Source organism: Narcine bancroftii, chromosome 13 (assembly GCF_036971445.1).
Source record: "Narcine bancroftii isolate sNarBan1 chromosome 13, sNarBan1.hap1, whole genome shotgun sequence".
Taxonomy (NCBI): Eukaryota; Metazoa; Chordata; class Chondrichthyes; order Torpediniformes; family Narcinidae; genus Narcine; species Narcine bancroftii.
In genome coordinates this window covers 73,506,554-73,534,528 of record NC_091481.1, presented here as the reverse complement: position 1 = coordinate 73,534,528, position 27,975 = coordinate 73,506,554, and the positions used below count along the sequence as shown (strand labels likewise).

The window sequence follows — 27,975 nt, the reverse complement described above, 5'->3', positions numbered from 1 at the left end:
CAAGTCTGTTGGCAAGAAAGAAATTAAGGGCTTTGAGGTATGGGGACAGAGGTGCATAGTGATTGGACGTCCTTGGTAAACATGAGGCAAATGAGTTCAGGAAACTGGAAATTGTTGAAGTGATGCAAAGCATGTGAAGTATCGTTGATGTAGGTGGGGAACTAAGATGGACAAAACTTAGTTGAGGTAACCAGGTACCAGTCTGGTGGGGCAGGAGCACGCAGACATGATGGGTCTGCCTGGGCACTGGGTTTGTGGATATTGTGTAGGAGGTAGAACGGCAATGCAGGGGTGGGAAACAATGAGGTTGGAGGCTGTGCTAGGGAGATGACTGGACGTGATGAGTTCAGTGGTTCGATGAATTTTGTTGAGGTCCTGTTGGAGGGATAAGTAAGTGGATGTGTTTGCAAGTTGTCTTCTAGCTTCGGCCAGGTAGAGGTCCGCACGCCAGACCACCCTCGTCTATGGCTTTAATGATGAGGTTGTGATTAGTGCAAAGAAGTGGGCATGGAGACAGAAGAAGAGTTCAGTATCATGGCATACATGGAACTCATGGTGGGGGGGGGGAACAGATTCTCAGAGAGGGGAAGTTCAGAGGGGATGGTAAAGACCAGGCAGGGGTTGGAGTTGGGGGCCAGTGGGGTGGACAGTGTCTGGTGGGGGGGGGGGGGTGAAGGGGGAGGATGGGGTGGATCTGGTGAAGGGAGGGAGGGGAAGGTTGCGGAAGTGAGAAGGGGGTAAGGGTCCAGAGAGAGTTTGCTACAGAGACTTGGTTCTGTAGGCCGCCAGAGTCAGGGTGAGAGTTCGGGTCCTAAAACCACCAGGGCCAGGGTTAGAATTGGTGATGGAGGCTTGATGCAGTGCTCCCGTTGTGATCTCCTCTATGTTGGGAGAGACTGGACACAGACTGAGAGATCAGTCTGAGTAATTTTTTTTTTTTAATTTAAATTTTAAAATTTTAAACATTCAGCACAGTAACAGGCCATTTCGGCCCACGAGTCCTTGCTGCCCAATTTACACGCAATTAATCTGCACGCCCAGTGCGTTTTGAAGGGTGGGAGGAAACCAGAGCTCCCGTGGAAAACCCACATAGACACGGGGAGAATGTTCAAACTCCTTTTAGACAGCACAGGATTTTAACCCCAGTCCCAATCACTGGCACTGTAACAGCATTGAACTAACCAACCGTGCAATAGCTCTGTCTATCGCAAAAGTGTGGATCTCCCAGTGGCCATCCATTTCAATTCCTCATCCCATCTCAACATGTCTGTCCATGGCCTCGTGCACTGCTAGACTGAGACCACCTGCAAATTGGACGAACAACATTTCATATTCCGTCTGGGCACACTCCAACCAGATGGGATTAACATCGACCTCCAGTTTTCTTTAAAACACCCCTCCCACCAACATCTTTCCCCATGTATGTTATATGGTTATGGTTATAGGTCTCCTTTCCCCTAGCTCTGTCTCTGTTCCCCCCCTTTCCCTCTGTCTCCTTTCACAAAAACACCCCACCCCCCCAATCACCTCACCTTTCCTCTCTCCTGTTCTCTTATCAACAACCAATTAATACCTTTTGTCTGTTGGTCTGAACTCCTCCCCCCTCCTGTTCTTCCCTTTTCCCCAGCCTTTTAATTAATGAGGGCTCCTTGCCTGCTTTTTGCTCGTACCCTGAAGGAGGGGTCAGGCTCAAAACATCAGTTGGATGGTGCGAGACCTGCTGAGTTCCTCCAGCATCTCTGTGTTTTGACTTTTTCTTCTTTACTGGGCATGAGCTGGCTACTTCCTCCACTAATTCTCATGATCAAAGGCTATTCTTTCTGACCAGGAAAATGTTAAAAATTCCTATCATACTGAATGTAAATATGGGGTCCCATACCAAATAAAAGACCTTTTAAAAAAAAAAATGTTGCATTTAATGACTTTTCAACTTCTTCACTGAACGCTGTAAAGCCCAATAATACACAAGAGTCCTGGAGAAATTCAGCAGGCCCTGCAGCGTCCCCAGGAGGCAGAGCTCTTGGTCAAGGTGTGAGTTTATGTTGGATTCAGAGGCTGGTGAGGTGGAAGGCAAGGACAAGGGGAAATCACATTTCTCCTTGTTGCATCTGGGAGCGGAGGGGGCCAGGGCAGATGTGGAAGATATATGGGTGAGGTTCATGAATGGCAGAGGGAACTATGTTTTCTGAAGGAGGAGGACATATAACCATATAACCATTTACGGAGCGGAAACAGGCCACTTTGGCCTTTCGAGTCCGCACCGGTTCACTGATTTTGTGCGCCCTCTTCAGGCATTGGTCCCGGTAGATCTTCATTCAGTAACGATGGACGAATTCAATGCAGGTCAGTCGTAGAATCTTGGATGAATAAGCAGATTGACTTAGCGGTGCAGCAGTTAGTGCTGTTGCCTCTACTCCAGAGTTGGATCCTGATTTTGTTTTCCGAGTAGCATTTGAACTTCCTCTAGTATCTATTCCTCTGGGTATTGTGAATTATTTCGAGTGTAAGAAAAAGGGGCAGGGGTGAGGGGTGGGAGGGATAATGACCATGTGAGACAATAAGTTATAGGGAAAGAAGTGGGAGAACGGCATTTCTCCAACAGATAGCACAGACTTAATTAGTCAAATGACCTTTCTAAGTCACAATGAAAACATGAGAATTCAGTCCAAATAATAACCCAGCTGAGTGTTCTTTGACTTTCAGCTGAAACACCTTTTGACAGAAGCCATTTCAAATATCCAGACTTCATGTATCATTCAAATGCTCAGATTTCAGATTTATTGTCCGAGTACATGTATGACATAACATACAACTCTGAGATTCTTTTTCCTGCGGGCACAACAGAATTACCGCTAATTGGTAGTGCAAAAATAATCTGTACATAGCATAAAACATGTAAACAAACTAACTGTCCTTCCAAGCAGATTAGACAGAATTTTACGACTTGCATCAAAGAAATTAGGGCCTTATCCAATCCAGAGTCTTTTTAATCAACTGAAGGAATTGAAGCCCTCCATAACTATGAGTTGTTTTGACCAAAGATCTAATTTTCTAACCAAGATGCACTTGTAAAAGGAGCTAAAATAACAGGATTTTGCATGGTGCAATGATATGAACAAAAAATTAATAATGTAATATTGGCATTAGTCAGGGATTGGAGGAAGTACAAGATGTAATTCAGTAAAGCTCAGTTTGTGGCTATAGACAATATCGACAGGGTGTCAGCTCTCCAGTGACTAATGGGTGCGGTTTGTTGAAGGCAAAAAACAGGCCAAATGTGGAATCTTTTCACCAGACTAATTTAACAATCTGTACATACCTTCAGCTCCTGGGAGACAAATGGCAAGGGTCCATTCATCATGGCTGGTGTTGGTTTAAGATCAGAAAAGTTGGAAGCTTGCGTGTTGACTTGACTGGCTGCAAGTACAGGGATGATGCTCGCTGTGCTAGCTACAGAGATGCTGACTGGCTCTTTCCTGTGGGACAGAATTAAATCAATTGTTCATAATGGAAAGCATAACAATTCAAGAAACTATTACATTACCAAAAGCCTACATGATCTAGTCTGGGGAGTGTATTTCGCTTGGATGCCTCCTGAGCAGATGGCGCCTGACATTGTTTGTAAATTTTATGATCATCTGCAAAACATAATGAGGCTAATTTCAACTTTTCAGCCCCAAACCCATGGAGAAATTAATAGCTGGGATCTCTAAAAAAGTCCAAACATTTTCTTTGATAATATTTTATTTCAAAAGGTTTGCTTCCTGAATGGGGATTCAAGCTGAGTTTCAGATTTGCTGCATCATGGGGGAGGTTGGAAAAACATTAAATACACTTATTTTGAATTTACTATGTTTAATCGCATAATGACGCTGAACCCAACTCTCAGATTAACTGCACGTTGCACAACCAATGTGAGGTGCCCAGGGTTGGTCCTGGTCACCATTTTTACAACGGAGGTAGAGCTCGTAAACTTTCTTAATAAGTGCAATCATCCTACAGCTTGTGCATTTACTCGCCACAATGCAACAGAAGGTATCACAGCTGTGGCGACATTGACATTTCTGCTGTATTGAATCTTCCTGAAGACAATACACACTAATGTTAAGTGCACTCACTCTGCTATTGCCTGAAGAACATGTGCACCTACAAGCTATAATGAACACAGCATCTATAGACGTGAGCTGCTTTTATAGCCTCATTGCATCTATGCTAAGCATGCCAAGGCGCAAGACAACATTTGCAGGCATGCAAAACAGGGTGCTTTGTGGGCAATATACTAGAAGACACGATAAGAAAATTTTAAGGTGATTGTTGTGATCAGCAGCCCAAAATCCATGAAATATACCCAAAGTGTTCAGGAAGCAAATTCTTCGTTACCCAGTGTGATTTTTAGTGAGCATTGACACAATTGAATAGGGGCAATAATGATGGAACAAGTCCTGAACCAGTTTCCACACTGTGCCACTGTCCATTTCCCACAGTACCAGTGAAGGGTGTAATAGACTCACACATTATTCTGGAGGGGAGTCGTGCCACTTGGCTGACTGTTTGTACTGGAGGGAAGACTGTAGCTATTTTGATGCTCCAAACTGTTCTCAGCAACTACGGCACTATAACCTGAAAAACATTAGCAGAGCAGAGCGCGTCCATGATAAACGGCAACATTGATGCAATTAGAAAACGCAGTGAAACAATGCAGATTCAGTAGCAACATCTGGAGCTTATTATTAGCCCCACAACAGGTCACGGACACGATTACTGTGAATAGTTTTGTGAATGGAAGAACACTTTTTTAATGCAGATTTTATTATTGAGGAACGCTCTTAAAAGTTGCTTTCATCAGGAGTAGGGTATTTAGTCCCTCATGGCTGGCCCTCAGTTGATCTTTTGTCTCTGCATGACTTTTCGACACTAACTCCACATCCTTGATTCCTTTAACATTTAAAAATCTATTGACATCTCTGAAATAAATGCAGCAATTGATCCTTCACTGAGCTCTTACGAACAGAACTTCAAATATTCACCACTCTCGACAAGAAGTTTCTTCTCTTGTTTTAAATTGCCAACCCTTATTTTTAGACTGAAACCCTTGATTCCTGATATGCAGCTCAAGGAGGCATATCATTCTCGCATCTACCCTATTTACATCTGGTCTGATTAGTCCTTCAATATAAAAAGCACTCAAATTTTCTTGCAAAAAGCCAACAAACCAATTGGCCTGATTTGCTCTTTGATCCTGTACATTAACTTTCAATCTCTCATCTTAAAAAATACTCAGGTTTTCCATCTTGCATCCTCACCCATGCCCCTGTTACGTCCCTATTCATTCATCGACATCCCCAAAGCTGCTCTCCATCCCTCTTCTTCATTACCTCACTTTAAATCGTATCAGATTTTCTCTGTTCTTTTTACAATTAATCACCTTTTAAAGTACAGTTATTATACTATTATGTTAACATGATCAAAACTGAACATAGATAGGTCCCATATACAAAAGAAAACATTTAAACCAGGTAAATGATTTTAGAAGTGTTTGAATTTGTAATCTTGTCTCAGAGGGTGAACGCGCTACCACTGAGTTTGGGCACATTTTATTCAGGAATATTGGGCTGCGTTTGGGCAATTTAACACACACAAAGTGAGGCACAGCATAGATTAGTTGAAGTGCAAAGCTCCCATCAATGTACTCCATTGGTTCCTCCATAATCCTTTCCTGAATGGACACCACTGTAACCTCCCTGAGTGACACTGTCCACTTTATGCCAATTAGAACGTTGGACCTGAAGTTGAGGCAGAGACCCATTATTGATGGATGTTCACTGTGCATCTAGCCCATGCTGCGTAGATTGAGATTATTCCAAAATAATTTGAAGCGGGACAAAATAGGGCCTTAGGTTTAGTGGGAAAAGCATTGCATCACTTTGCCCCACTGATAATGTCCCCAATAACTCTCAGTAGTATACTTGCCAGTGGATAGTATTACATACTTGCAGTCCCATTTTGCTGTTTGCTGGTGGGAATGGGCACCGCATTGGCAGGTCTTGACTGGAATGAGCTGGTGGTGTTGATTGTATTTGTTCCTGCGGCCACAGCAGCTGCATAGGCAGAAACGGAATTTGTCCCCTGAGTCCTGGAAAACATGTATGAGAAAATCTTCAATGACAGCCATCTCCACAAATCACTGAATCAATTGAACAAAAGTATCACAGCACGCTTCTTCCTGAAATGGTTCAAAACCATCATCCATTAGCCTTCCAAGTCCATTCTCATTCCTGCCAGTTACAGATGATTTGCATCTTAAATTCATCTTCCTGGATCAGTAATGCATGCCATCATTGCATATCTTTCTCAATGTTAACATTTTTGACCATCTGTGGCCTCCATAGTTTTTGAAGGGTTTCAGTCTGCAGTCAAGACAACCACATGGCTGGAATGGATCAAAGGCTGTGGGCTGAATAAGGACTAATTTGGGAGACAACTTGGTCAGCGTGGCCAAAGGGGGCCATTTCTGTTCAATGAAACACTACATTTTCTCTTGTCCAGACTGGTTTTGATCACCACTCAGCTTTGACGCTGAGGAACTATCCCAATATTTGCACCCAAATAGAAGTGCATTGAAAGCACGGTAATCCCAGTCTCTGGATCTCCCAGGCATGGGTTAGAGCAGCAATCTTAGAATAAGTAACAGAGTTTGTAGGTTTTTATACAATCTCCATAAGAAAACAACAAAATATTAACAGAATCCCTGGCATCTTTTGCACCAGGTAGTTAAACATCTTGGCCATTTTGGTGTGTTTCACAAAGGAATCAGATTCATTAATTATTTTAGAAAATGATAGATGCAAAAGCCTTCATACAAGGAAGGCAACACCAACACTGTCAGCTCAGAAGACAAGGATATCAGGCAGAGGTTACAGAAGAAAATGTGAGTCAATTAGGAAGCAGAGTTCAAATATTTTCAAAGGAAACCATCATCAAATGAGCCACATAACTCCGGAAACCATAGCTATTTTCCAATCTGTGCATTCCCAGGAGGAGCTAGCTATAATGTACATTGACTTTGCATTTTCACCCCAAATTTGCTACCAGGTAGATGAGCTGGCAAACATTCTATAAATTCTGCTCTGTACCCTAACAGAAGCCAATGTGAACCTGTGGAAAGTGAACACCTGGCCACTTTCAAACCTTCTGGTGCCCTGGGACACACCATCCATGCATTGTGTGAATACAAGTGAAGGTGAAGGCACAACCCAGACAGACCCGGACATCTCGATAAATGATTTTGACCACTAAAACATACCCCAACTGCAGAGAACTTCTCCCCATCACAGGTTTGAAGCGTTCAGTGAATTGTCACAGGTTCTGAGGTTTGGCCCAAGTATACTCAAACATCAGCCTGGATCACACTAAAGAAATGGGTTGAATGTTTAAATGTATTTCTTTGGGATGTAAACAGGCAGGCCAAAAAGCTTCAAATGATTCATTCATGGATCACTGACATTCTTGGCAATGCCGACAGTTCAAAGTTATTGTCTGAGTACATGTATGATATATACAACCGTGAGATTCTTTTTCCTGCAGAAATTCTACTTATTGGTAGTGTAAACTGCACTCAAGAAAAATGTATGTATATATAAGAGTGAAATATAAACAAAAATATAAGCAAGATTGCAAATATAGAAAAAAAATTAGTAATAAATAATGTCCAATGTAAAATTTCTTAAATGAATCCCTGATTGAGTTTATTGGGAGGTGGAGGGGGGTGGGGGGGGTGGGGGGGAAGCAGTTGCTTCTGAACCTGGTGGTGTGAGTCTTGCAACACTTGTACCTCTTTCCTGATGGAAGCAATGAGAACAGAGTGTGTGCTGGGTGGGGTGCATCTTTGATGATTGCTGGTGCTCCCTGATGGCAATGTTCCCTGTAGATGTTCTCAATGGCGGGGAGGGTTTTGCCTGTGATGTGCCAGGCAGTATCCACAACCTGTTGCAGGGCCATCCTAATTGCCAATAATTTAAAGTGAGGATTAAAGATCCCACACTTAAAAAAAATTATTGGGCAAGCCAAATGAAGTTAATCACCTCCCACTTTGACAAAGGAATCTTCTTAGGTAAAATTGGGAACTGCATAAAGTTGATTGGAAGGTAGCAGAAAATTTTATATATAAATGGGATTTTAAATTACTATCTGGTCCTAAGGAAGCCCCCTTTGGAATAAAGGTGATGGTCAAATTGGTGTTTGAATGGGGGGGGGGTGACTCTCACCAAAACACCCCAAACTCAACATTAATTAATTCCACTAACACTTGATAAAATTCTAGAAACTTGGTCTCAGAGTGGGATCAAATATATCAAAGATTGTTTTGAGCAGGGACGATTTATGACATTTGAACACATCAGGAATAAATAGAGTTTTAAATACACCTTTTTTCTGCTATCTTCAGTTAAGATCTTATTTAAGGGATAAATTAGGTCCAGCGCTAACCTTACTGCAATGTAAGGAAATAAAGAGTTTGGTTGAAAAGGGGATCACCAGGATCTTATCTCAAAAATGTATTTCTTACTTCAGGCAGAAGCCCCTAAACAAGGGCTCGACAAATCAAAATGAGAGATGGGAATCAGATTTGGGAATAAAAATTGATCCATTTTGCTGGTCTGACCTGTGTCAGGACAGCATGAGCAATACAGTTAATGTTAGGTATAGGCTGGAGCAGTGGTTCTCAACTTTGTTCTTCCCACTTTAAGTAATCTCTATACCATCGGTGCTCTGTGATTAGTAAGGGAATGCTTAAGGTGGGATGTGAGTGGGAAGGGAAGGTTGAGAATCACTGCTCTAGACCCGATGGTTGCTTCAGAAAAATTGCCATTGGCCCATTTCCTTTGGAGTTATGAAACCGTGCACATAACAATTCAATTACTTATCATTAAAACAGTGGTTTACAAACTTTTTCTTTCCACACATCCCACCTTAAGCAAGGTGCTCTGATGGTATAGGGATTACTTAAAGTGGGATGCGAGTGGAAAGAACAAAGTTGAGAACCACTACTCCAGCCTATACCTAACATTAACTGTATTGCTCATGGCATAGGGATTACTTAAAATGGATTGTGAGTGGAAAGAAAAATGTTGAGAACCACCAGGCTGGTGCAGTATAATTTTTTTGTATCAGCTGTACCTTTACTCCACAAGAATTTAAAAAAATTCATATCTGAATTATCCAATTTGTGTTTTTGATGTGGTCAAGATATAGGGACCTTTTTTGCATTCAACCTGGTCATGCCCCTTCTGAGGAGATTTGAGGAATCTCCTGGAACAAATTACCAGAATTAGATACCCTCAGGTGCCAGAATTGTTATTATTGGGGAAATTAGTGGATATAAGGCCTAAAATGAGGCTGTCAAAATATCAACTGAAATTTGTTAAACTTGCCTGAAATGCATAGCCATGACTTGGAAATCTGATTCCCAACGGAGTCTGACCTGCTGGAAGTCAGAAATCATAGTTGTGTCCCCGGAGAAGATTTATAAACAATAAGTGCAGAATTTGATCACTGTTGTTGATTTTTCCTTCTTTGTATGTCAATGTGGCGTTCGGTTTTGGTATTTTATTGTATCGATCTGTGATATTTTGTTTGTAACTTCATGTTGAATGAAATTAAAAACAATTTTAAAAAATAATTTAAGGTGGCAATTGGGCGTCAATGATGCTAGAGTCAAAAATGGATCAAACTGGGTACACAGAACAGATTTCCTTTGCAGGAGGATATTTAATAAAACAGATGGTTTTAATTGCATTTAGCTGTTTAATTACAATAAAAGAAACCTTTTTTTTAAATTCCAAATTCTGAATGCTCAGGTCTAAATTCCCCAGCTGCCATCTGGAATTCAAACTCCTGTAGGATTAATATGTTCCAAAGCCCTGGCAGTTAGTCCAGTAATATAAAAATTAAATGACTTAAAATTAGTCTGGGCTGATTTCAGAATCTCTTTAATAGTGAAAGAAGGACGCATTTTTGCAAACTTCCACTATTCCTTTCTTAATGCGCACCCTGTTGGGTAATTAACTTCCAATGCAACGCAGCAGATGCAACAAGGTCCTAAAAAGAGTAAAGAGTAATAGTTAAAAACTCTGCCCTTTAGTCGTGCACACAAAGGTCACTCTTCTTTCAACAGTGCAACGGGGATTTTAATGGCCACTGAATCAACAGACAAAATGGAATCTTATAATGCAGCGCATCCTCAGTAGGGCACTGGGGCTCCTGTTTAGATTACAGACTCAGCCTAACACCAGTGAAAAAAGACCCATTGAAAGTAAAAAGCAAATTTTAAGAAAACCAGTGGATCCAGCCCCAAGTATTGTTATTCTGCATTGAGAAAGGATAACATAGCTCTTTTCTGAGAGTCCAAGAATTTTTCCTAAGATACTGCTCACATTGAAGAATAAGGTATTTTACGACACTGCTAGAAGCAGAGTTGAACTCATTTCTCATTTGTCTTTGCTGAGATACCGCACTTACAGAGAATAGCTTTTGCTGGTTTGAAGCAGTTTGCTTCCCCCATTGTTGGATCCATTTGAAGGCAGGGTTGGCGTTTTTGTGGTGTTCAACCCCTGCGCACTCTGAGAAATAGAAATGGATGGAGGGAGATTGTTACCATGGTGAGTCTTGCTTCCAAGGACCTTTGCGGGGGACTGAGGGAGAAAAAGACAGCAGAAAAGTGTGTGAATACACAGCAAATGTTCAAGGTTCAGATTTGTTGACAGAGAACATGCATGAAATCACATACAACCCTAAGATTCTTTTTCCTGTGAGCCAGGCAGGTTACCAGTAGTGCAAAAAAAAAAAAACTGCACTCAAGCAAAGAAATGCACACAAAAGAGAGAAATCTAGACAAGGAGGCAGTGCAAACCAACTGTTCAATGCAGAAAATAAATATTCAATAATAAACAATGTGCAAAATAAGAGACCTTAAATGTCTCGGATTGAATTTGTTGGAGCGGTAGCAATGTTCCGGAACCCAGTGGTGAGAGTCTTGTGGCATCTATACTTCTCTCCTGATGGCAGCAGCACAGTGGGTGCTGGGTGGTGTATCCTTGATTGTTGCTGCCCCCCGAAGGCAGGGTTCCATGTAGATGGTGGGGAAAATTTCACCTGTGATGTATTGGGCTATATCCACTACCTTTGCAGGGCTCTCTATTCAGAATTATTGGTGCCCCATACCCCCAGCACATTTAATTGCTAGTCCTCCACCTTTCACAGACATACACTTGCCTCATGTCCTCAAATATATATTCTAAACCGACAAATCATTCAATTCAAATGAAATATCACGGAACTGAAAAAATGTTTCTTAACCACAATCCATACAATTTAGTGAGCATTACAGCAGAGAGCGGAAGACTGACACACACTCAATGTGAATGTAGTCAAGACTGCTTTTTGTTCTCCATGCCTTTGTTTCCACTGGCCCAGTTTCCCACCATTGCCGTCAGCCGGGAAGCAAGGCCATCGCCGTGTTTGTCCTCCATTTTGTGTATTGGGTAGCGGGCCACTACAGCATCACCTGATGGGTGTTCCCTGTAATATTGTTTCTACTGAAGGGCAGATTTGCAGGAAAATTGTAAAATGTGCACAACATACAGTGGTGAAATGCAGACTTGCAAAACACTAAGGGGTGAGGAGAGGCAGTGTCTGAAATGGTGCTCAGAATTCTTTTCTGATCAACACCTTTCTGCCCAAAAGTGGAGATGACGTTGCTGAACTTTGCTGTTTAAGATGAGCAAAGTCAAGTTCATGGAACATTGATGCGAAACAGGTAATATCACAAAGGTTCAGAATATTTATAGAAAATGCTCTAAACCAGCCATTCTCAACCATTTTTTTGACTATGGCTCCCATAGAATTCTGCCAAAGTTTATCAGTCCCCCTTCTCTGTGAAGAAGTCAAGTTTAGTTGGTTCCTTCATTAATTCAGACTACAGAAAAAAACAAAAAAATATTTTATGATTCCATTCCGTGGCCTCCCTTAAATGTGCTGTGGCCCTCGTGGGAATGGCTGCTATAGATCAATCTGTAGCAACGCTATGGCAGCACTTACAACTCCCAGGAGCCATTGAACCAGCCATGTGACATCAGTATGTGATGACATCAGTGTGGGTCAAGCGCGTGATTCTGGCTTTTAAAAGGTTGCACGGGTGATGAAAAGTAAATCGGTTTGATTCACTCGAGAAACGCCTTGTGTGGTTATTTCGTGTCCACTGTAATTCCAGTGGCCACAATTGGTGACCCCAATGAGGCCAAAAACATATTTTTGGGCAAACATCCAGCCGTTGCTATGAAGCTGCCACCTTTCTGGACAGCTGAGTCTGAACTGTGGTCCCACAGGCTGAAGCACAATTTCACCTTCGCAAAGTCGAATTGGACACCACATAATTACCATCTTCTCAGAGCCCTGGACTAGGCCGTCTCTAAGAGGGTCGGCAACTTCCTACGGGATCCACCACATACCAGCAAGTATGACGCTTTAAAAGTACTTATTACATGTATATGGTATATCCTGTAGGGAAAGGGCAGCCAAACCATTACTTTTTGATGAGTTGAGAGACCACAACTCTTCAGAACTAATGGATGAAATGTTGTTCCTGCCAGCTAGTGAAAGGCCCAATATGTTATTCGAGCAGCTCTTTTTAGATCCGAATGCCAGATGATATTAGGATCTTGTTATTCAAGTGTTCATTTGAAGACTCAAGGGCTGTAGTGGCGGAGGCAGACATTCTATGGGTGAATAAAAAGCACAGTAAGAAAAGGCAAGTCTGCACAACCAACCCATCCAATATTGACCCCGTGTCACACACTAGTGCTCTAAGCACATCACTCCCTAAAAGCAGACAATGTCCAAAGACATTGGTGTTATTACCACAGGCATTGGGGAATAAATGCCCACAAGTGCCTTCCACCCTGCCCGTTTTCAGAAAACGCCCAGGCCAATCGCCACCAAGGGCTGCAGTGGTTGGCAAGAAACCTGTAAACCTACTCTATGTAGGGGACCAGTTGTCCCAATGAAAATTTCTAGTGGACATGGGATCAGAAGTTAGTGCATTTCCACCCACCGGTTTTGACACACACCATCCTACCCCGGACCTACAACTACGAGCAGTTAACAGTTCCAACATTCTGACCTTTGGTATCAGGAAGATGAATTATCCAAGCTGTTGGAAGATTTCCCTGAGATTACAACTCTACAATTTTGTGCCTCCATTGCAAAGCACTGTGTTACTCATCACATTTGTACTAAGGGCCCACCTATCCATACTAAAGTATGCTGCTTGCCTCCAGAGGAGATGCCCTTAGCTAAGGAAGAGTTTGCCAAGATGGAGGAACTAGGCATAAGTCGTAGGTCCGACAGTCCCTGGGCATCTCCATTACATATGGTTCCGAAACACAATGGAGGTTGGTGACCATGTGGTGATTGCAGGCAGCTAAACAACACCACCATCCCGGATTGTTATCCAATATATCATATTCAGGATTTCTTGGCTAGTTTGCATGGAGTGAAGATTTCCAAAACAGACTTGGTGCATGGCCGTCACCAAGTCCCAGTAGATCCAGAAGACATTCCAAAAAAAGCAATAGTTATCCCGTTTGGGTTGTTCGAATTTTTACAAATGCCATTCTGATTAAAACATGCCACTCAATAATTGCAATAGGTGATGGATGCTTTAGGACGTGGTATGACCAATTACTTCATTTACCTCGGCGACATTTTAGTGGCCAGTGGGACTACGGAAGAACATTTGTAACATCTTTGTACACTTTTTATCGTCTTCAGAAGTTTGGACTTACCATCAATCCTGATAAATGCATTTTTGGACAAGAAATGACTGATTTATTGCGGCATAGGAATCTTCAGGAAGGTGCAAATCCGCTGCCATCCAAAAGTTGAGGCCATTACCAAGTAAAGAAGTCCTGCTATGGTTAAAAGCCTGCAGAAATTCTTGGGAATGGTAAATTTTTGCTGACGGTTTCTTCCAGGAGCAGCTCATACCATGAAGTCTCTTTTCAATTTACTGTCCAGAAATGCCAGAACCATCCATTGGACTGAAGAGGGAAATAATATCTTCTTGAAGACGAAAGATTTGCTGACTCATGCCACCATGCTCAGCTACCCAGTTTTAAACGCTGCCACCACCCTTTCTACAGATGCTTCCAGTATGGCTGTAGGAGGTGCTCTTCATCAATACGTCAATGGGCAATGGAAAACATTATCATTCTTCAGCCACCACCTTCGTGAAGCAGAGAAGAAATACAGTGCTTTTGATAAGGAACTTTTGGCCATTTACTTGTCTATTTACGTTACTTTTTTGGAGGGCAGAGATTTTACTATGTACACCAACCACAAGCCCTTAACATTTGCATTTTCCAAGATCGCAGAGTCCTGGTGAGCTCGACAACAATAGCAATTATCATTCATTTCAGAATTCTCCACAAAAATACTACATATTTCCAGAAAAAACGATGTAGTAGCTGATGCACTTTCCCGCTCTGCTCCACTCGAGGTTTTGTCTGTAGATCAAGGTATCGACAACACAGCTTTGGCTGCAGCCCAAGAACATGACCATGAGACAAATGCTTATCGGACTGCAATCACGAACCTGCAATTGAAAGATCTTCAGTTTGGAGTTAATGGCAAACTACTTCTCTGTGATATATCGATGGGATGCTCATGTCCAGTAGTTCCAGCATCTTGGAAACGTTGAGTATTTGACTCTGTGCATGGTCTCTCACATCCATCGATTAGATCGACCGTTCGTATGGTTTCGGACAGGTTTGTGTGGCACAGTCTTTAAAAAAATTGCACAAATGGCGAGGTCCTGCATTGCCTGCCAAAAAGCAAAAGTTCAGCAGCAAACTAAAGCACCAGTGCAATCCTTCCCGGCAGCTGTTTTGCTCATGTCGACATTATTGGTCCACTTCCTGTTTCAAGAGGATAGTTATCTTTTTACAGTAATAGACAGGCTTACACGGTGGCCCAAGGCCAATGGTAGATGTTACTGCAGATACTTGTGCTCGAGCGTTCCTCAGTTCCTGAGTGTCTTGTTTGGGTTTACCAGTGCATGTTACTTCAGATAGAGGATCACAATTTGCTTCCTCGCTGTGGACGGCCTTGTCTCACTTGTTCGGTTCAACAATTTATCATACGAATGTGAATCATCTCCAGGCTGATGGAATGGTGGACAGATTTCATTGTCAGTCTTGATGGCTTGGTTAGAGGGCCCGAACTGGGCTGATGAGCTACATCAGTCTTCTGTCGCAGAAGTTGACCACTTAAAAGACAGGCAAACCTTTCTGCCAGTTCTTGGGGGGGGGGCATTTGCCATGTAGCGGCGCTACGGCGATGCTAAAACTCACAGGAGGAATCGAACCTACCATGTGACATCAGTGATTGATGACATCAGCATGAGTCGAGCGCGTGATTCTGGCTTTTAAAAGGTTGCGCAGGAGATGAAGAATAAATCCATTCGATTTACTCTAGAAACTCCTTGTGTAGCTATTTTGTCGTGTCCACTGGAATTCCAGTGGCCACAAATCCAAGATGAAAATAGTCAACAATCAATTTCAGTAGTGTGAGAACAGAACTAACCTGGGTAAATTAAAAGCAAGAAAAACTAACAATGGAAAGCCTTTAACATGAGCTGTTTCTATTGTGGTCCGGGTACATTCATTCCTGTGATGGCCAGAATCAGGAAATAAAGCCACAGCAGGTAGATGGCAGGTTGTCAGTACAATGAGGAACTGGACTTATTACAGGAACCTCAGAAGAGAAGTTAAAATGCAAACAAACAAATAAAAACCAGTAAAAAAGGGAATCTAAAAATATTCTATCAGCATTGTACAGGGATGGAAGGGATGCAATCAGAGCCCAAAACAGAAACTTGCTCATGAAGGCAGAGGGTACAAGCAAGGAAACGAATTAAAACTTTTCAAGAGTGTTCACCAAGAAGATCAGAATCAGAATTTATTATCTTGACATTTGGTGTTTATTGCTGGACTCTCAAAGGGAGATGTACAGTACAATTCCGATTATCCAAATTCAGATAATCTGAAATCCTCAGTTATCCAAAATTAAAAGAATAATTCAGATAAATGAGAATATCCAAAACAAATCAGAAATCCTCATTTTTCTGAATTTTTTTCAGAGCCGAACTGACAGGGGATGTCGGCCCCTGGCAGCGGCAGTGGCGGACCCTCGGCGACGGAGCAGGGAATTGTCGGTTATCGGCAGAGGCCAGCATTTTTTTTTGTGAGAATTAAACATCATTTTAATGCTTAAAAAGCCTTCCCTTGTTGTCTGTCGTTGTTTAAACACTGTTACAAGTGATTTGCTGTTGCTACTGGGCTGTTTTAAAAAAATTATCAGTTTTCCAAATGAAAACTTTTATCCAAAATAGGCCTGGACCCAACCATTTCGGAAAATTAGAGTTGTACTGTCATTTAGATTCTGGGTGGGCCTAGAATTGCTGAAAAATAAACCAGAAATGCTGGCTGCACTGAATAAATCAACAGGTCCAGAGGGATAGTCTCGGCTACTCAAAAGACCTACTGCCACAGGCTCTGACTCTAATCTTTCCAACATCTCCACAATCAGGATGAGAAAACTGCAGACATTTACACTCACATTCAAAAAATGGTGCAGATAGAAACCCAGAAACTACAGCTGAGTCAATTTAACCTTGGCAACAGGAAAAGTTCTTGAAACGTAATCAAGGACAGAATTAGAGGTCACTTAGACAACTGTGGATTGATTGGGGAAAGCCAGTACAGGCCAAGGGTGCCCAAATGACCATGCTTTTTGATGAAGTAACAGGGTTAATTATGGTTTTCACACAGCCGCTGGGTAATTGAAAATTTTCTACAACGCAGGGTGCACGTCGTGGTCAACGTTGACCAATGCCCAGCCTTCAAATTTACCCTGCTCAGTCATTTTAGTGCAAACACCCTCCTTGTGTGAACAGCCACTACAGAGGGCAAGTGTGAAAATTATCGACAGGAAATTATCACGATGGCTGTTTAAAAACCGTAATTGAAGGAAATGCAGTTGATGTGGTATATTTTGACTGTGATATGGTGCCGTATAATATACTTATGATCAAAACCAAATGGAGGAAGGTAAAGGGAGGAAAGTTTAGAGGATACATCAGAGGTAAGTTGTTTGCTTTGTTTTTATATAGAGCATTGTGGATGCTTGGAATACCTTACCAGAACTGGTGGTGGAGGCTGGAACATTAAGGCATTTGCTTTCATACTGAGATCCCAGTAAATTGGTGTGTCAATGACCTGTGTTTTAAGCCAGGACAGATTGGAGTGATCACAATGAACCAAGAAAAGCATTTATATTGGAGTGGATGCGAAAACATCAGCTCTGATGCTACCTACCTTGGCAGGTAAGTACTAGAACGAAAATGACTCCCACATTGGTTGTGTTCACACAAGTGAAACGGTAAAAAGGCGATTAAATATCAGCTTTCAGGGGCAGTAGGAAAGAGGGTTATGAGGTAGGGAGGGCATAGGTTTTTTTTGGATAGGAATTATATAGGTCGGCATAACATTGAGGGCCGAAGGGCCTGTGCTGTGCTGTAGTCTTCTATGAATTCTATAGAATAAAGAGGCTGCTGCCACACGAATGGAAACTGGTCACAGTAACACGAAACAGTAACGGCATAATGGAAAAAGCCTGAGTTTTGGACTGAACAAATGCACAGTGGAATTCCAAAGGGGTGAGTATGAGAACCATTGTTTTTCTTTTTTGTCATGACTTGGACTTAGGAGAACATCTTGCTGAATTGGATAGGAGTGGAGTGAAATTTAATGCAAATATATGTGAAGTGCCTCATCTTGGTAGGAAAAATAAAACATACCAGTAAGCAAGAGAGTACAATTCTAGAAGGGATACAAACAAAATGTTAATTGAAAGTAGTATGACAGCTTGACTAAGTCGTTAAAAAGATATACTGGATGTTGGGGGCATTTTTAATCGAGGCATAAAATACAAGAGCAAAGAAGTCACGAGAGCTTTTGTAAAAAGCTGGTTCAGCTACAATTGGAGTGTTGTATCCAAATCTGGACGCCAGGCTTCTGGGGAAAGCTTTAAAGAGAATGCAGGTTTTACCAAGATTCCATGAATGACGGGTTTTATTATTTGGGGAGACTGGAGAAGCCAGGGTTATTCTATTCAGAATGAAGTTACAATGGAAGCTGTAGAAAATCATGCCAGATAAAGACAGAGGGGTCAAGGATTGTGGGCCATAGAATAACAATCCCACAGTGAGAGGTGGATAGTTTTTTGAACCAGTGAATGGTCAGGGGGGTGGGACTGCACCATCAGAGACAGATTCAATTGGCTGACTTAAAGAGGAGCTAAATATGCATCCGAAAGAAAAACAATTTGCTAGTAAAAACACAAGAGCTGGAGAAACTCAGCAGGTCGAACAGTGTACTCTATGTAGAAAAGATAAAGAACCAACGTTTCGGACTTCAGCCCTTCATCAAGGTCAAATAAACTGCTTAGCTTTGATGAAAGGGCAGGGAAGTAGGACTAGCTGGATGGCCCCGACATGACAGTTCACCAGCCAGTGCCCACACTGTCATCAATGTGGGATTCTGCCACATCTGCAGTCCAGGTTTAATTTCATAGGTGATGAACAGGATATGGCAGTGGGAGCTCGGTCTGAGAGGTACAATTCTCTGGACCTCAAAAGGTCACATACTTTAAATAACGACATTTCTCAAAGAAAACCTTGCGAATGGAAGTTTTACGCATGGCACAAGATATAGAAACCAAGGTGAAATTGATGACACCCATCCTTTACCACATAAAGTGCTGTTAGTTCAATGTGATTGCACACTGACCATGCTCATTTCACTGTCTGATCTACTCCGCTTCCGTTCTCCTTCGTGATTTTCCTGGAAAAACAAACATTTCAAAATTAAACACTCAACAATTTTGTGGATCAAAATACTTATTCCACCCCTCCTATGAAGTTCAGGTGACATGTTCCCCGGGAAGATGTTCAACCACAGTCTGAGGTGGGAGAGAGGATGCTGCATGTAGAAGAAGTACAATAGATGAACAATATTCATGATGGGGTTGGGATGGGAAGAGGTTACTGCAGAGAGTAGAAAACTGATGACGTGATCGAATGCCAACATCAAGTCTTGTCAAGAATGATCATTTGAAGATATAAGTAGACCTATGCCACTTACAGAAACACCTCTCGGTACACTTCCATTGACACCAAGACTTAGAGCGTGAAAAATACTTCCTCAAAATAATAGCAATATCTTAAATTGAAACCATTTAGTTGAAGCTAAACTTGCACCAAAAAACACCAGCACCTGACTAGCATCTTACACCAGAAGAGCAAATACAAGGCTTGCCTTGTCCACATAAACCAGTTTTCATGAACAGCTCAGATGCAACGATCCAGAAATATGCAGTAATAACATACCCACAACTTGATACGACCCGTAGTTGGAGAGAGGTGCTGTGACAGAATAGTCATGAATTACAGGACTAGGAAGTTTCTGGATCAGGACTTTATTCTTCCCCAACAAACTCAATTCTTTCTGGCCTTGGTGAGTTGGGTGACATTGTTTTTTTTTTTGGCCGGGTTCTCCTCTCAAACACTTGCAAATCTGAATCTTCACATCTAGCACAAAGGAGATGTCATTACTCACCACTGACTGGTTGGCTGGACTGAGGGGTACCGGAGAACTTGAGGTGGTCGAGGTGGGAGTGCTGTTACATTGGTTAAAAAGTTCATCTTCCACATTGCTGTTACTGTTACTTGCTGGTGACGTTGCCATTATTGATGTTTGAGCTGAAAAGATTGAATGAAGTAAATTAAAATTGAAAGGTGTAATTGGTCAGGCGCCTGCCCATCTTTAACAAGGCATTGTAATTCTGCAGGAATGGAGAACGGACTTCCTCCTGACTCAGCACTATGGGACAACTTCCCAGTGCCCGGGTTGAATTAGCTCCACCTGTAAGTCTGCTTTGATTGGAAGCAGCCAATCACAGGGCTGCTCTCAACCCTTCATTAACCAGCTAAATAAGATAATTCTCAGTTCTGTTCTCCAAACAGGCTCAGCTGGCTGCTAGATTAGAAGCTCATTTCTTCTGTAAGCTCTTAATTGTATTCTTCCGTATCACATTGTCTATTACAACACTTTCTGTCAATAGTAACCAACCACTGAAAATTACTTGTAACAGCTGTTCAGCTCTTTGCTGCTCACTCGATTGAGTACATGTGTAACTACAATGGTGGTTTTCCCCAAACATTCAATGATCACCAGGTTGACCTCATCCAATCACAAATCTTTCAGTAGATATCATCATCTGGTGCTTCAGTTTAAACCTTATTTAATTTAATTTAGACCTATACCAGAGTCAAAGGCCCTTTGGCCGATGAGCCTGTGCCACCCAATTACACCTAATTGATCTACAGCCCCGAATACGTTTTGAACAGTGGGAGGAAACCGGAGTGCCCAGAGGTAACCCATGCAGACACAGGGAGAACGTATAAACTCCTTACAGACAGCACAGGATTCAAACCCTATTACTGCATTGTGCTAATAGAGCCACTGATAAAGTTACTGTGATTTCCAACAAGACATCTTGCTAACTCTATTTAGTGGCAACATCATTCCATCCCTTGAATCTTTATTCCTTCTTTCATGCTCCAAATTCATTATGGTATTCTCTCTCCAGAGTACTCACGAATCTCCAAGCCTCATAACCAATTTCTACATAGCTATCTACTTCAATCATGGCAATGTCATGAGATGCCGATCAACAGGAGACTTCAATTCTGCATGGCAAAAAAAGCACAACTTCTTTGGATATATGCCCAGGAAACCACCACCAACCATCTTCCTCATCCTCAACTGTCTGCCAATTACACCTAATTGATCTACAGCCCCGAATATGTTTTGAACAGTGGGAGGAAACCGGAGTGCCCAGAGGTAACCCATGCAGTTAGCTGCGCTAACAAAACCGTTTCCTGGTCATTTTACATGGTTTAAAGAGTGAAATATTCCAAATATGTTAAAACAAAAAGGCAGATGAATTCCTATTCAGACTTGAAATTAACAGATGGTGACCTCACAATATTAAAGTCTTGCGCTATGGTGAGGTGAGGGGGGAACTGCTTGCACGCACACACGCGCACTTTGCATAATAAAGCATTCTTTCCATTGACTGGTTAAAAATCATCTTACCTATATCCTCAAGATCCAGGTCATCATATAAAAACTCATTTTCTTTAAAGTCTGGGTCCTGAGAGGAATCAACATAGTATTCAACATCATCTTTGATCTTCTTAATCTGGTCCACCTCTATTGTGCTGTTATCTAACATGCGTAGGAGAGTTTCCAGCATTTTAATGTGGTACCTGTGTCTCTCGATGTAATGCTTCAATTCTTCTAGCCTGTCCTGTTTCTGTAGAAAGATTTCCACGGGTTAGGTAAAAGGCTGAGTATCAGATCATATTTAATCTCACTACATAATGTTAGGTCTGCTTTGTTCATGAATGAGTGAGACAAACACCAGGCTGAGTCGAAATCAGGGTTCTTTGTTCTTTATTACCGGATTGTAACACTTGCGACTAACCATGTTAGTCGGAGAATGCATTCTGCCGTTATCAGCAAAATGGTGATTTTTTTATACCCTTGGATACGTGCTTAGAACATCATCATATCATTACTTGTCCAATTACTAAAACTGTTGCTATCCTTTCCCTGCTAGCTTCCTGCCTCTCAATCCATCAATGTCTCTCTTATCTTGTAAGTACAAGGATGCATTCACATCTTGTTACAGCCCTGTCCATCTCCCAAACACTCCCTGTAACTCCTTACACATTCCCATCTCATGATGTTTTACCTAACAGGAGTACAAGGACACCTCCCCTTCTTGTTACAGCCCTGTACAGGGTAACTCCTTACACATTCCCATCTCATGATGTTTTACCTTACAATAATCAGGCTCAAAAGGCTGGTCGTCAATTGTCTTTATTTGTTTTATCAAGATTTGTGTACATTTACTCATTTTGTTTTATTAATGGTAGACTATAAAATAAAGTTCAGTTAGATTAATAGTGTTCTCTCCATTTCTATATAGATTTGGAATGTATGATATCAAAATACCATGTTAAATTTTAAAAAATGGGATCCCTTTCCAAATCCTCAGCCAATTTAATGCTTTTTGAAATGCTGTTACAGGCACTTTAGAGGGAAACAGAAAGGTTCGTTTGCATAAATTAAGAAACCTCAAACAACAGTGAAAAATCCAATCAATCTGATTTTGAGCTGTTAGTTCCAGGACGAATATTACCCAGACACTGGAAGAAAACACTATCTTCAAAAAGTGCCATGGTACATTATAGTTATTGAATAGGGAGTTTGCTGATTTAGTTTAAAGTCCCAAGCAGGATTTGGAACATCGAACACTCCAGTACTTGGTCTTGTATACAAGGGTCAGCAAAGATTGAGGCTCATGGCTTGAACCAAGATAATGGCTGGAACCCACCAAAGGTGAGAATGCAAAGAACTGTGCCAAGATGACCCGTGACACATTCACAGGGGCTTGACATGAAACCTTGGTGGAGGTCCGACGAACCTCTGCAAACAATCCATTGTGGCTTGGCTGCCAGGTAGAAATAACATGATGCATCTTTTAAACTGGGTAAGGACATAACAGTGTGCTCAACACTTACAATGCCGACCTACTATTTGAAAACACATTCATTACAAGCACTGCAATAAATAACATGTCCAAGAGATCTTGCTTTCAACAATAGTTTTGGTGATTGAACTAATTCAGACTATGAATAGTAACAGGTTGCATTTATATAGCACCTTTGGAAATGAAAAGCATTCCACGCTGAAAGAAAGGACACAGTTCTACAGCGTTTTTCACATTCCTTTCAGAATGTTCCAAAATGCTGCACACCCAATCAAGGATTTTAGAAGTTCAGATGGTGGTATCAATGCAGGAAACCTGGCAGCCTATTCGCACACAGCAAATCCCCACAAACAGCAATGAGATAAAGATGAGATGAACTCTATTTCAGAAACATTGAGAGATAGATAAATTGCATTACCAATGATCATTTCCCTGCTGTGCATTACATGAATGCGCTGGAGAAACTCAGCAGGTCATGCAGAAATCAAAGGCCGACAACAGTTCATGCCTGAGCCCTTTGTCGGACAGAATATCAGGCAGAAGCACAAATATAAAGGGGGGGGGGTGGGGAAAGGAAGAATAACAAGGGGGAGGAGTACAGACTAATAGGCAAGAGGTAACAGGTGGGGGGGGGATGAGAAGGAAGCTAAGAAGTGATAGGGGGAGGACAGAGGGATAAAAGGATAGAAGGAAGGGAAAGGGGTGGGGAGCTGGAAGAACAAGACAGAGGAATAGGGAGAGAGAGAGCAGGAGGGGGGGGGTAAAGGAAATTGGAAGTCAGTATTAAAAAATGTTGTCTGGTTGGAGACAATAAAGAGAGAACATAAGGTGGTGTTCCTCTAATTTGCGGGTGTCCTCAACGTGGCAATACACGATGCAATGGACAGATATGTTAGTATGGCAATGGTGTGTGGAATTAAAGCGGCTAGCCAATAGAGGTGTTTGCTGTCACAGCAGACAGAGCGAAGATGCTCAACAGTGATCTCCCAGTCTGCACGTAGTAGTCTCCACGATGTACAGGAAGCCACATCAGGAACACCAAATGCAATAAATGGCCCCTACAGATTCACGTGTTTGGGGTACCAGGCAGTGCATTGGACAGGGTGTGAGGACACACAGAGTGTGGGAGGGGTGTGGGCAAGATCAGAAGGAAATGGATCGGAGAGAACAGTTTGCATTGGCAAAAGGGACAGGTTGAGATTAGGAAAGGGTGAGTTAGCAAGGCCAGGAAAGGGTGAGCTGACAAGCCAGGAAAATTGTGAGTTGACAGGCCTGGAAGGGTTGTGTTGAATCAGGGGTGAATGGGTTAAAAGGGGAGGGGGTAAGAGAGTGGGCGTGAAGGTGTAGAGGAAAGGTGGTGTTGGAGTTAGAGGATAATGTGGTGTTTGGAGAGAAAAGCAGGCAGATAATGCAATAGGTCAGCTAGGAATAGAAGACTACACAAATAAGAGGTGGAATGCATAAAGGGAATTAAACACAAGAAAGAGAATTTTAAAGATGAGGCATCGGGAGATCAGTGATCAATTAATGAGGAATAGATTATGCAAATATAGGAATTCTTTGGTTTAAACATTGCTGAGTCTCTGGAAGACACAGGAAACTCTGTGGGCATTAATGTTGATCCTACTCTGGCACACCCAGAATTGGGCTGTGTGTACACTCAATAATTAGGTATGGGTACCAAAAGTATAATGTGCTCATGAACAGGGACCTTTCAGGCTGTCCATCTTTGCCTGTCTACCCATTGTCAAGGTTGCACGATGGAGCCTACAATTTGAAAAGTCTCAGGGAGAGCACATGAGGCTTGCCCAGATATGATGGGCCCGTGTTTTGGATTAGTGACTTGAGGAAGGACAGAACTGGTTTACCCTCTCTGAACATGGCAGGGATGAAGAGAAATGTCATGAATGTGGGGGTGGGTGTGTGAGTGTTGGGGTGTATGTGGGTGAGGATGTGTATGTGTGTGTGCACGTACGAGAGAGACAGAGAAGGTAACAAATCCGAATGTAAAGGCGGAGATTCTCCACCCTCATGTCAGAAAACTTACCTTCATAAAAGGTCCGCGAGCGACTGCAAGGTGGCGACTCCAATCCCTCTCCAAGGTAGTGCTAGAGGTGGAGCAGTGCACTTCACCTCGCTGCATAAAGGTACATCTGCTCCAAGTGGCTGGCTTGCATGCTGATGATGTTCCAATGGCACCATAAGCCCACAACCCATCTCTTTCTCTCTCTCACACTCACTCACCACTCTCCCTCCATGACACCCTCAGGGCAGGGGCGGCCAGGCTGCTTCAGCCTTTGGGGCTGCTCATTGGCACCAGCGGTTCAATACGTGGCAGAGCAATGGCCATCGACCCTTCCCATAATCCCCCATGAAGCTAGAAGCATTCTGGGAACCACAGGGTGGTTTCAGCTGCATGGGGTTTATGGGTAGGGAAGACGGCCATTGTTCTGCTGCATTTTTATGGCGGGTGGCGCAACAGCAACAGTTGCCCCACCTACAGCAAATCTGGACAAAGCACCAAGGCGCTGCTCCGCCAAAGAGCAGCGCTAAAAGGCTACTCCATAAACAGGTAAGTTTAAAATTTTTATCCACATTTGGAGCCGGCCTCAAAGTGGAGGGCCCGACATTAAAACGCCTACAAAGAGATAGGTAAGAAGCTGAGCTTTAGGTGGAACAAGGTTCTCTGCATTTGTTAATAGCCTGGTTTTGTCAGAATCTGTGGTTGGAGAGAAGAGATGGTGGCAAAGAGGCAGTTTGTGGCAGGGACTATGGATAATGACTATGGATAATTTGAGGAATTTTCAGTGCATTACCAACATGTTCTTGTGGGATCCATCACTTGCTGAATAATGAGTCAATATTCATGGCCATCAACATGATCACAATTAACCATGATGAAGAATACCATAAATTGGGAATGAATATGTAGAAAGATTTGTTGTAAAAGTTCAATAGCCTCTTCATGGAGATGTAATGGAGTTCACAGTATCAAGTGTGAGACAAAAAAAATCGATGATTAGATCTGGATTTATTGTCAGAGTACATACATGATACCATATTCAACTCTGGGGTTATTTTTCCCGCAGGCAAGGCAGAATTAAAACAATGGTAGTGCAAAAACCCCCCACAATAAACAGAAGATTTCAGTAAACAGGCATGACACATGCACAATTTGCAGGAAAAAGACACAAAGGATATACATAGGGTTCTACAGTAACTGAAATATGAGATATACTCAGAGCGGAACACAGCAGAGATGTGGGACCCTAAATGGGTAACAGGGATATAGAATGCTTGGGAATGCAAGATGTATCCAGAGGATTACACACCAGTGATGTAAGGAGTTTGCATGGGAGAACACAGGAATGTGAGGAGTGCAGTAACAGAAAGGCTCAGGTTGCTGATGGTTTGAACTGACAGCTGGTTGTGTGGCTGCAGAGGCTGAGGGAACGCTGGGTAATTTCAGCTGACAGCAAATCTTCATCTTTGCTATATAAAGAATGCTGTGTGACTTGCTGAGTTTCTCCAGCATTTTTGTGTAAACTTCAATCACAGCATTTGCAGATTTTCATATTTAACTCAAGTATTAAATTTTTTTAAAATTTAAACTTTAAAATTAAATTTTAGACCTACAGTACGGTAACAGGCCATTTTGGCCCACAAGTCCATGCTGCCTAATTTACACCTAATTAACCTACACCCTGATACGGTGAAAGGAAACTGAAGTCCCTGGGGGAAACCCATACAGTCATGGGAGAATGTAAAAACTCCTTACAGAGAGCACAGGATTCAAAACCCGGACCCAATCGCTGGTGTTGTAAAGGCATTGTGATAACCACTAACCAACCATGCTGCCCCACTGTACAGTGAACAGGCACACATGTTCAGGTTAATTGTGGCCTGTACAAAAGCACTTAATCCTACCTCTTTTTCACCCTTTTTTTTCCTCGTCACAGCTGACAATGTTTCCATTTCACTTTCAAAGAGATCAACCTGGGAACAACAACATGATTACCAGTACCTTACTGCTCTGCACAACATGGCAAGGTACAGGTACACAATCCTTTATCTGGACATCTAAAATCTGGAAAGCTCCAAAATCTGGCAAGTGGGGGGGAGAGACGGCAGAACGAGTCGGGCGGGCGAGAGACCGGCAGCGCGAGTCGGGTGGGCAAGGGGGAGAGACCGGCAATGCGAGTCGGGCGGGAAAAGGGGGGAGGGGGGGGTGGAGACCGGCAGCTCGAGTCAGATGGGCAAGGGCGTGGGGAGATGGCAGTGCGACCGGAAGGGGTTGGGGGTGGATACGGCAGCACAATTCGGGTGAGTTTAAATCTGGCTTTCCAAAATCTGGAATAATCCCCCAAGGGTTCCGGATAAAAGATTGTGTACCTGGTACTCACAAATAAATCAAGTATAACTGCAATGTTAAAATTATCTCAAACTAAATTAGCCATGCAACTTACCTGCATATTTAATGAGTCTATCGTATTCTGAAATGGAAGATGGTAGTTTGTGGCATGGGAGGGAAGAAAAGAAAATTATGAGATTAATTAGAATCACTTTTTAAACATTATAAACTATGTTCATAAGACTGTTGCCAAAAGTCCTTTGCCAAAGGCTAGTGGTACAAGACAAGACAAAAGGGAACACCTGATGTTGACAATAATATATTGAATCGTTGATAAGTAGCAACATATTCTCCACATGGTCAGAAAGCAAAAATTCAACAAAGACTACCAGAATATTTGGTCCAAAGCAGGAGTTAATGTAATTTACCTCACATTTCTCTAACCCTAATTTCGTAGAAGGTTTATTTACTCAAAGGTAATCGTTACAAATACTGACAGAGAGAATTTAACTACAAAGCAGACTATTTTCACAGAACAATATCAATTAGAACAAGCATCAAATCCAGATATTACCTGACTGACAGACCAACAGTCTCCCCTAATATTCTATGACAACATTGTGTGAGCATACCAAGATAATGCCCTATGCAGACCCACTTGCAGGGTAAACACGTAGTGGCTGCATTCAGCATGTAACCTCATAAGTGGGAGTGACTCGGGCGGGCGAGAGACCGCAGCAGAAAATAAAACAGTCATCCACAGAGGAGGCACTGATATTATACTGCCAGCATGAGCATAAACAACAATTAGTATTTATGTAAAAACACAATGCTGGAGAAACTCAGCAGGTCAAACAATATTCTTTATATAGCAAAGATATAGTATGCAG

The 27,975-nt window shown here is 42.3% G+C and overlaps 1 protein-coding gene across 5 annotated transcripts in view; it reads right to left on the bottom strand.

Annotated features, from left to right (window-relative positions):
* LOC138748605 (CCR4-NOT transcription complex subunit 3-like) overlaps positions 1-27,975 on the bottom strand; it is a 97,271-nt gene that overhangs the window by 23,718 nt on the left and 45,578 nt on the right. For 4 of the 5 annotated variants that reach the window (XM_069909084.1, XM_069909088.1, XM_069909085.1 and 1 more), the window contains 9 exons: positions 27,201-27,227; positions 26,662-26,730; positions 21,273-21,492; positions 19,731-19,873; positions 18,903-18,956; positions 10,516-10,688; positions 5,991-6,133; positions 4,512-4,620; positions 3,320-3,476 (listed from right to left, as the gene is read on the bottom strand). In XM_069909084.1, coding sequence (XP_069765185.1) covers positions 3,320-3,476; positions 4,512-4,620; positions 5,991-6,133; positions 10,516-10,688; positions 18,903-18,956; positions 19,731-19,873; positions 21,273-21,492; positions 26,662-26,730; positions 27,201-27,227 — 1,095 coding nt within the window. The remainder of the gene's footprint in view (positions 1-3,319; positions 3,477-4,511; positions 4,621-5,990; positions 6,134-10,515; positions 10,689-18,902; positions 18,957-19,730; positions 19,874-21,272; positions 21,493-26,661; positions 26,731-27,200; positions 27,228-27,975) is intronic. The other variant, XM_069909087.1, reaches the window with a different exon arrangement.